Source organism: Taurulus bubalis, assembly GCF_910589615.1.
Source record: "Taurulus bubalis genome assembly, chromosome: 2".
In the NCBI taxonomy this organism is placed as follows: domain Eukaryota; kingdom Metazoa; phylum Chordata; class Actinopteri; order Perciformes; family Cottidae; genus Taurulus; species Taurulus bubalis.
The window spans coordinates 43090702-43101405 of NC_136590.1; the positions used below are offsets into that span (position 1 = coordinate 43090702).

General features: G+C 43.4%; 1 protein-coding gene across 1 annotated transcript in view; it reads right to left on the reverse strand.

The window, feature by feature from the left end:
* Positions 1 to 9046, reverse strand: part of hlcs (holocarboxylase synthetase (biotin-(proprionyl-CoA-carboxylase (ATP-hydrolysing)) ligase)) — a gene marked incomplete at its 5' end in the record, with an annotated part of 28974 nt that extends 19928 nt beyond the window's left edge. Inside the window, 4 exons of the mRNA XM_079214422.1 lie at positions 3241 to 3420; positions 4101 to 5107; positions 6203 to 6365; positions 8804 to 9046. Coding sequence (XP_079070548.1) covers positions 3241 to 3420; positions 4101 to 5107; positions 6203 to 6365; positions 8804 to 9046 — 1593 coding nt within the window. The remainder of the gene's footprint in view (positions 1 to 3240; positions 3421 to 4100; positions 5108 to 6202; positions 6366 to 8803) is intronic.
* Between the last annotated feature and the right edge of the window lie 1658 nt (positions 9047 to 10704).

Sequence of the window (10704 nt, forward strand, 5' to 3'; positions counted from 1 at the left end):
AATGGTGATTTTCCACCTCATGGCGGAGAACAGGAACACCCACTGAGCAGTGGTGGAAGTCGGTCGCACTGATCACCACCACACTGAATGAATTAGTGTGTGCTGGAGAGGCTTTTCATCACCTGCAAAGAGTGCTGCTACTACAGTGCCGACAGCAGAGTGTGTCAACCACACAGCTGTTGCAGTGGCATGATGCAGCACTGGGACTGCTACCCGGCCACACACACATTTAAAACCACACAACCCATTTGTTTCTTTCCTAAATTGAAACTTACTGGTAAAATGACCCAAGAGAGATTCATGCAGAACAATGCCTGTAGATAGTGTGTAGGATTTAATTATTATCTGCCTTATTTATAGATCTGTACACAAGTGTCTTTTTTTTGGTAAATTGTTTACATTTCTTGTTACTTGCTGATATCTATAAGTCAGAAGTAATAATTGGTGTAATATATATATATATGTATGTATAGATAACAAGTAGGGCTGTGTATTGGCATACATATCATGATAGGGATATTATGAATAAATATATTGTGACATGTTGCAATACTTTAATCCCGTTACAATACGATCTTTTAAATCAAATTTTAAGGAAAACTGTCAAAGTATAAAGAATACATCACCATTATGCATAAAGTCTGAGAAAAAGGTATTCTTTAGGTGCAAATTAAGTAAATAAAAAAATATAGAAACAGTGTTACATACACATATAGTAACAGTAAATGCAGACAGTCTATATATTATTATTTTTTACCATTAATTCAAAATGAACAGTATTTTTACATAATATCAATATAAGTGTAGGGATATTGGCGGATACAAATTCCCATGCTAATGAATTGTTCAACATACATATGAGTCTTTCATGTTTGACAGTCCAGTTATGTAATGTTGTTAATTATCGCATTCGCATGTTGAAAGGATGAAACGTGTGACGCAGACACCGGAGTTTCACCCGGACAAGAGAATCATGTGGTTATTTTCGCAGAATACAATTGATTAAATCCAACAGTAACAAATATGGCTGCATCAAAAATATATTATATTGTATTATATTCATTATCAGGTAAACTGTGGATTGTTTCTAATCATTTGGTGTATTTATTTTAGTTAGTTATATAGTATATTTACACATCAAAAGCAGCAGCAGTGATTTGGTATCTGGGCTTATAATGCGTTGATTTCAAAGTCCTGGTGAGAATGTTATTTATATTATCAGGAATGGGATGGAATCTGTGAAATTCTTCCAACCTGCTGACAACAAGCACTGATGGAAACCTGCCCTGCTCGTACTTAAGACCAAAACACCAAGGGACAAAAACAACTTTGGGACTGAATAGAAGCTCCTGGAACCGGTCCAAGCAGAGTGCACCAGGAGCAGAGAGGCCGCTATGCAGATATGTTGAGGTTCACAGCTCTGCTCCACAACAATCTGGAAACGATTCTGCAGCCCCTAATTTCCATAAGCCTGCTTCTTGTTGGGACTGGAGGGGGGGCAGCAGGGTTAAAGGTCACGCAGCAATCCAAATATACAACAATGAAGACAAAACCGACCACAATACTAAAGCAACTACCGCCAATAATAATGTGATTCAATTTTTGTGTTTTTTTAAGGGAGTGCCCAAGTAGGACACCTCGCTTCATTGATACCAGCCAGTGGAACTAAAGGTCACATTAGAAAATAGGACCAGTTTGAAGAACGTTTCTCAGCAACCCCGGATCTCCGACTCCCCCTAGTGGTTCTTCTTGACCACATGCATCATCGAAACACGCTGTTTCTATTTAGTACGCCAGAAAATAGATTTAGTGTGTCCCAACACATAGGATGTGAAATGCAGTATGCCGAAAAAATAAAAATACTAGGATGTTCTACTTCAGTCAGCCTGCATGTTTTTCCCTCTATTCTGACCCACAATCCTCAGCAGATGTATGAGAGCAAGAGGGTAAAGTTCAAGGAGCAATGTTATGACAAAGTAGAGTGTCCCAATTGAATGCATACTGCATGCAATAGTATGTACTTTGTAAGGGCAGCTGCAGTACGCGCTGAAAGTGAAAAGAAACTTCTATGACGACGAAAAACGGTCTCAATCTCACGAGACCAAAGTGCAAAAGTGTTATACAAATATCGAACAGAAATCTGTGTTGATTATCACACAAGTATTTTTTTGCTTTAAATCAGCTGGACCTTCACTGTGCAGAATGATGTGTGTGCAGTTTGTTGTTGTATTCAGGTGCTGAAGGAGAGACGGGTTCTCTGTCACTTTAAATCTGGACGCTTGGATTTACACCACAGCAGGATGTGTGTGACATCACTAGTTTAAAGGCCTGATGAAGTGTCGTGGAAACTTAAAATCTCCAGCGGCTACGCGCCTTTTATGGTTATTGTCATTGCAGTGCAGTGCAGAGGAGAGACGACTTTCTTTTGGCTATATAAAAGGGATAATTTGTATGCAATGTACTGCTGTGGAGCTACAACATCCTGTGCTCTGTGAGCTAAAATGACTGTTTTTGTCAATGGAGTCTGGTATCCTTTAAGAGCACACAGATAAGGACCACCGTAGGTAATCCACTGACTGAATACAATCCCACTTCAAAACATCTAAACTATCCTTTTTACTCCAAAAAACAAAACAAAATTCCGATTCTCTATATTCCTTTATACTTTACATTTCAAATGGCTTTGTTTCAAATCATGCCAAGTATTTTCTTCTTGCTTTTTAATCCTTCAGACTGCAGTCAATAGATATTTCTTCACGATAAAGCGGACTTGTAGAGTGAAATGTTTTTCCAAAAATCTAACCGTATGGTCCCCGAACTGAGCGTCACTCGGTGTGATGGCTGATCAAAGACTGATTGCTGGCCTGGTGTTTGTTCTGGCCCTCTGTACACAGCCCTGCTGCGGGCCTGCTGCATATATGCTCAGACATTTGCATACATTAAGAAAGGCCAAATTGTTTCCACATGCCGAGTATGCCGGGGTATCGTACAATTAACTTTAACAAAAACAATGTGGTGCTCGCTGTGTGTGTGTGTGTGTGTGTGAGTGAATGGATGAATGAATGAGTGGATGAGTGGATGGATGATGGATAATGATGGATGAATAGACATCGACTGTGTTTTTACACTGACCGCCGACACAGACAACTCTTATTTCCTACTTTGGTCTCTGTACTTGATGTTGCAGAGAGTAGCAGGCTGTGCTATGAGGTTTGGACGAGTGAGCAGCGGGGGTCTCACCTGGGAGGTGGCCAGCAGGTGGACCGGGCTCGGGGCCGGGGTCTCGTTTAGCTCGCAGCTGAGGCCCAGAGAGGTGAGGATCTCCGTCAAGACCTCATGACGCAGCGCGTTGCTGACTTTCAGTTCATCGAAACCTTTGGCCGTCAAGTTCTGGGGGTCGGGAGCTATTTCCAGGTGGGCCTGCAGACATGGGAACACAAAGCATGTCTGACAAGTTCTGAGACCGACGTACTTAACAGACTGTCCCAAAAGTATTTTGCAATGGCAAATGTCAACATGCATTTCAACAATCCGCACACGCAATTTCCACAGAAAACGTCTCAGGAAATGCTGACCTCGTCCTTGTATTTAAATGTAAACAAATTAAGTAGGGCTGCGACTCCCAAATAGTTTTGTTGTCGATTACTTCCTAGATTAATCGATTAATTGCTCGGTCTGTAAAATGTCAGAAAAAGGTGAAAAATGCGATCAGTGATGCTGATCAGTTTACTGTCAGAGCGGAGGAAAGAAACCAGAAAATACTTTTAAGAATCTGCAACCAGAGTATTTTAAACTCAGATTAATTAATTATCTAAATAGTTTCAGACTAGATTTCATAGTTGACGACTAATTGATGAATCGATGCGGTGAGGACAGAGGTCAGGAGTTGGATAGTTATGTTCCTCTCCACCTCAACAGCAGTGAGTCTGTGGCAGTAGCAGCGAACCAACAAAAAAGAAAAATGAACAGGTGCACCTAATAAAAAAGCAGAAAGTGTCCACTGAGACGAATAAAACTCTGATGCTAGAAAACATTCCAGACCAGATTCAGCCCTGAAAACCGCTGCAATCATCGGCCTCAGTGATGTCGTGCGTCTTTACCTGACAGAGGACAGCCTCCCCGCCGTCCTCTCCGTGGGTCACCCTGACTACGACCATGTCCCTCTGATGCGGGGCGTCCCCCTTCAGCTCCCCCCAGAGCTCCACTTCCCCTCCTCCCTGCGTGTCCCTGACGTAGACCTTCCCGCTCGACAGCACGCTCAGCTCCAGCTCCGTGCTGTCCTCCCTGGTGAAGCTCAGCCTGCCGACCCGGCCGCGGCGCTCCTCCCGGGCCTCCAGGCAGAGGCCCGCCGGGCACAGAGTCGAGGCCAGCCCCAGAACCCGGCCCCCCTGGCTCAGGTAGGTGAGGAAACGGGTCTGATGCAGGGGGGTCAGGGGTTCCTCCTCTGCCAGGACGAGGAGCTTGGCGTTGTCCAGCCACGGGTCGCTCAGAGCCTGCTGCGGTTGGAGGGGGTATATTATGTTGTCCTCCATGTTTATACACTCTGATAGAATCTGCCGGACCAACTGAAAACGCTCCTGGCAGCCGCCCGTGTACAGCAGAATGTTTGGCGGCTTGCTATTACAGTCTAGTCCGCCGCTCTGCCCGGAAAACCCTTTGGCGTCGTGCTCGACGTCATCCAGAGTCTCACCCCCACTGTCCAGCCCTGCCGAGTCATCATCGGGAAGGTCAGGAATGTTGTCGGCCGACGCGTACTTGACTGAGAGGATGGTGCTGTTCTCCAGCTCCAAGCACTCGTGGCAGTTGGACAGGTGGAGGTGTCTGTGGCCCTCCATGTGGTGATGGTTGCCCAAGGAGCGGTCCTCCGAGTCGCAAACGGGATGCGGGTCCTTGGTGCCGCACAGCGGCTCCGATCCTCGCCGCTCCTCCAACCTCCTCTTGACCTCCGGCGGGAGGAGGAGGCTGCCTTTGCGGCACGGCGGGTGCTGGAGGTCGGCCGGCAGGTGACAGAGCAAAGGCTCAGTGTCGCAGAGACATGGAGGCGTCGGGGTGTTTGGACACCGCTTCTCCAGAAGCTCGCTGAGGGTGGATTCTTTGAGGAGGACGGCTACGGGACGGTCAGAAGAACGTAGGAAAACATCAGTGCAATGTGGGGACTTACATTTAGTTTACAAGCAAAGCCAAGTTACAAAGTTGGTACGTGAACGTCTTGTTTACTTATCCGGCAGATAGTTTTAGCACTTATTTGCAGTCACGATGAATGAAAGTCAAGTTTCCACCGACTCCTGGGAAACATATCCGTCTCTTCAGCTGCTAAAAGCTCCACCAGGTTCACCAGCTCAGTGGAGGTAAACAAACCTTTTCTGTTTCCGTACATAGAACAAATTATAAGGAGTCACGGGCCAAACAATAGTGAATGTGTAGTTTACACTGCAAGAAAATCTGTGTTTCTACACCAGAAAAGCCCCATGAGTCTTGTTCTATTAAAATACCTCCACAACACTACCAAACAGTTAAATAATTGACATAAAGAGTGTTTATAAAGAATAATACAAAAGGTATTTCTGAATCTGCTGAATTTAATTTAATACCTTTCAACTCTAATACACTTTATGGCCGAAGTGTTGAGTTATAATATGATGTTATGTGCAAAGCTGGAAATAAGTCAATTAAATGAAGCAGGAATCGCCAAATATTGGGATCTGTTCCTGGCCAACGGTTGCGCTTAAAGATTATAAAGCGAATGTAAATGTAAGACTTTAATGTTGAGTGTAATATTAGGATTGAACAAACAGAAATGGTGAAATATAGTTTCTGTGCCAAGAGGTGAACAAAGACCATTTCACAAGATTTAGCCGACATCTGGTGTTTAAACAAGGATGTACAGTGAAAGTTATTAGGAATTTGCTCAAGCAGTATTCTGGTTTATTTCTAAGAGGTCCCCTTTTAGAAATAGCCAGCAGTTGCATTCTGTCCGTAATTTGGCCGATCTGGGTCTGCTGCTGGAGACCAGGCGGATGAGGGCGGAGCTTGTGGGCCGTAAACCGTGACTTTACAAAACAGATGATGCATAGTTCATAAAACTATGACTATTGAATGTATTTCAAGTATTGAAACGAGTACTGAAAGAGATAAATGGCCACACCAGCAAGGCGTTCTGAGGTGGGGATCTGAAAAGTAGCTTTAACGGGAGGCAACATACGGATTATCTTTGACGGCGTCAGTCCATTGTCCAGCCGAAGCCGATCCTCGATAAAAGCCACACCCAGCCGACTGAAGTTGTCCACGCTGGCCTGAGCCACCGCCCTGAAGGGCTGGCCGGGGCTACGGGCCAGAGGGAGGCAGTAGTCGGACCACTTCAGCACCTGCACACAACACACACACAGCGGGTTAAATTCAACTGTCAGACCCACAACAGATCAATAATATTTTAATCTGAATTGCGCCGTAAATAATACTAATGGAAATAGGTTGAAAGTTGAAATAAACACCTTTAGAATAGTCTGAAGAGAACCTGAATATGAGGACGTTTAGAAAAAGAACTTTAATGCAGGACTGGTGTTATAGATTTATATCAGTGTAGCTAGCAACTGGCCTGTATGTGTATATACTCATATAATAAAGCATACAGTATGTAGCAATGGTGCACCTTTGTAGTTTAAAACCCTACAAATTGCATTGTACGATATTGTTCTCACAAAAAAAAAGTGGAACTGAGGAAATTCAATGAAAACGAACGAGCCACATGTGTGAAATAGAGTTATTGATGACAATAACTGGATGTTTCCCCCAAACTCTGTCAGTCGCTAAGCAGACATTATGATGGTGTGCAGTGCACAGTTGCAGTTTGGAGAATTAGAAATAAAAATAAATACATAAAATAAGTAATAAATAAGTTATATATGCAATGTGCATATATGCCAGAATTAATGCACAGCTTAAGTATCACAAATGTATTCATTTACCCATACTAAGAAATACATTTGAATACTCTGATACTATAATCCGGAGGCCACTTGTGTGACGTAAAAACAAATGCACAATGCAGAGTGAAATGGGTAAATCAAAGCAGGACATGGCGGGACGGGAACACAACATTCAGTGAGTGCGTAGAGAACACATGGCCGAGCGGTGGGAAGAAAAATGGACAGCACCGGAGAAAGAAAGGAGAAAAAGAAAAGGTGGAGGGGAGAGGGAGCGCAGCAAAAGGAAAGTGCAACGAAAGGCCAGCAAAATCACGGAGATGCTCACGAGCAAAGGACGCGGTTAGTAGATTAAACAATAGAAAATAAAAACCCAACATGCTAAAAAAAAGAAAAGTGAAAAGAATTGCATTAAAACTAATAGATGTTTTCACTTCATCATGCTCTGTAGGAAAGCAGGCTGGGGAAGAGTTCAGTCAGAGGTCGCCCTGCCTGCTCTTTAATGGTTCTCCCTCTGCATGTGCATGTGAACACCACCATGAGGACAAGTGATAGAGCATGACAAAAAAAAGAAGCACAAGAGTCGTAACTCTTGAATGCATCATCCAGATGTGACTGAATATGGAAGGCCTGTTCATATGTGACCGTCCAACAGTTCTGATAAGTGTGAGGGCATTTCACCAACAGGTGGCGCTGCAGTACGATTATTCAATGACTAGATTAACAGAGCTGTATCAGTATGTATTTTCAGACTCTGAAAGATTGTACAAATATATATATTTATATATAAAAGGTTGTAAGTGTTTGGCCACCGGGGGACGCTACATACACTCTTTTTTTATTTAAAAGCTAGTCTCAATTTAATGTTTTGAAGTTAACTCTCAGGATGTTTCCTTGGTACGAGTAGATATTATATAATATATATTATTATTAATAACCTAAACAGGTAATAAACACAGTATTACCGTGTCTGAGTATGACAAGTCAAGTCTTTACACACGGTTCATAAAAAAATAATATATATTTAGACTGCGATGACTAAAACATGAACAACTTGACATAGAATATAACAGATTAATTGAATAAGGCCCTAATTACATGAATACCCTAATCATTATGGTATAATGTCGCTGGGTGTTGTGAAATAAATCTGATTTTCTCATCACTGTGTTACTTGTTGGACAATGTGTTGGGTGCCTACTTTCTTATTGGACGTGCGAGGAGAGCGGTAGCCCACTGTGCGTCCCGCAGCCTCTATGATGAATGAAATGTTCTCTATTCGAGGACCGCAAACCAGAGAGGACCCCAACAGCACGGTCCATTTGCTGAGGTCGTCGCACGCCTGGGGGACAGCACAGAAGAGTCACTCCACACACTACAAGGCTGCTACACAGTGATTAGTCGTTAGTGAGGGGGGCACATGGGGCCACATGGGCAGTGGCACAGTGACAGACTCATGTCAAGTGATGTCTTCAACCAGGGAAGTCTCCAGTAAGTCACTGAGTAGTCTCACAAAGTGAGGACTCCTCCTGACTTAAGTCTGACTTGGGTTGAGAACTTGTAGTGTTTGTGTTTTAGGGCCAAGTATGGAAATGTGTTTCTGTTTACAGCAGATTACCAAACAAACACTGCTGCTTTGGTTTCCTTCTGCATTCAATTTTCAAGTACTTTGACTCAAGTCAGGTTTTGGCACGCAGGACGGCGCGTTTCTAACCCAGTGACATGGTCATGTTTAGCTGGTCTGGTTCCCAGCGGCTCTCTGGAGCTCACAGAGGGATGTAAACATGGAGGACGGGCCCAGGCAGCGTCCTGTCAGTGTCAACACAGGCTGTCGTGCGATAGCTAGCATGCTAATTCAGAGCTAAGCGCGAGGGTCCGACCTGAGGCTCCGTGACATAGACGGCCTTGTCTCCCAGCTGGAGGAAGACGGCGTCCTCCTCGGCTGGAAGAAGCGGACCGGGCCGCCGCGACGCTGGAGCCGGCGCCGAGGCCGAGCTGGAGCAGACTGCGAAGCGGAAGCTGAAGCTGCCGCTGCTCAGTCGGGACAGGCTGTTTCGTATCAAAACCGAGTAGCACTTGTTGAAGCGCACCCACAGGTAGACGTAGCACAGCGTTATTAACATCCTAGCCGGCCGACGTGAAGGGGGGACATCGTGGCCGCTCTGCTCGACATGTATGTCGGCGTCGTTCACAGCGGTAACGCCATGACTGCTGGCTGTCAAGCTAGCTAGCTGCTGCGAGTCTTCGTCGCTCTTTTTAATGGCGGCTAGAGTGGCCAGCGTTAAGGCGCATTACCGCCACCTGTGGTGGAGTGTGGTAACGTCAATGCGGGCTTTTTTCACGCAGGAAATGAAGAAGGGAAGGATGGATGGATGGATATATACTTTATTCATCCCCAAGGGGAAATTAGTTGTCAATGTAGCAGCTTTCAGATACAAAAATGAAAATAACAGGGATGAAAGATATATACAAAAATAAAAATAACAGGGATGAAAGATATATGAAAAAATAACAGGGATGAAAGATATGTACAAAAATGTAAATAACAGGGATGAAAGATATGTACAGCGCAGAGTATTAATTTAGGAAGTTAAATTGAAACAATAGAGAAAGTGCAAAAATGCTAAGTATGTGTAGTGTAGTAGTAGTAGTGTATATGAAGAATATAAAAATATACATGGACTGTGAGTAACAAACAACAAGTTATTCCACAGTCATTTTGAACTTTTTCAACAGATATAGGGCTATAAAACCCAATCAGGAAACAACTAATGTTACACCCTGCCCTCAGCTCAACACAACCACGTCCATACATTTGTATTTTATTTGACTTTATTTGCCATAGTAGCAAATATCATACAGTGTTACGTTGAATTCTGCTTACATATGTATTCTGTTTTGAATAGAAGAATGAAGGAAGGCAGGTAAATGTATCAGAGTCCAGATAATAAAATAAATATGAAGCATATGAAGCATACGTCAAGAAGCCACATACAACAGACTTCCTCTTAACATAAGAAAAACAGAGAAAAACAAACAATAAAAAATAAGGGAACATTATGATTTGACATAATTCAGAAAACTACATTAATGTGCAATATTGTGCATCTATCCATGTACACACCAGGATAGTGTTTGATGCAATACAGTTTAATTAGTCATTATTGTATGTGCAGAGTTCTTGCTGTAGTAGGTGGCAGTGTGAGCCTATTTAAATCAGAGATTTCAATGTATGCCTGGGTGTTACAGGTTACATGTTACATGTTACATGTTACAGGTTACAGGTTATAGGTCTGTTTGAAGGGAGAAGATAAGTGGGTTGTGTTGTGCAATCTCCTGGAAGTTGCACATGGGTTTGCTGAAACTCCTTGGTATCTGAGTGTCCTTTTTATTATACATTTTACATTTCCAGGTTATTTATCTCCGTCTACAGTCATGGCCCTCTCACTTATTTAGTTTTCTCTTCAAAGTAATTTTTCTGTTAAAAATCGCCACAAACGAAATAGTTTTTAAAAAGAACTCAGTCGGTGTCTTTGTCAAAGTTATTTTCAAACATTTATTTTTTGAGTCGCCAATTTGCTCTCAAAACATGACTATTCATTTGTATTGTCGTGGTGCCCCCTGGTGGAGAGTCTGGGTTATAACATGGTCACTGCAGATGTGAGCACTGAGAGAGAGGCCGTTTCTCAATATGCGTTCTTCTCTGTACTCGTGTTCTCGTGGGCTCGTGAAACGTCATCAGTCGCGGCCCAAGTACTGGTCCAATTCAAAAGTTCTCGCC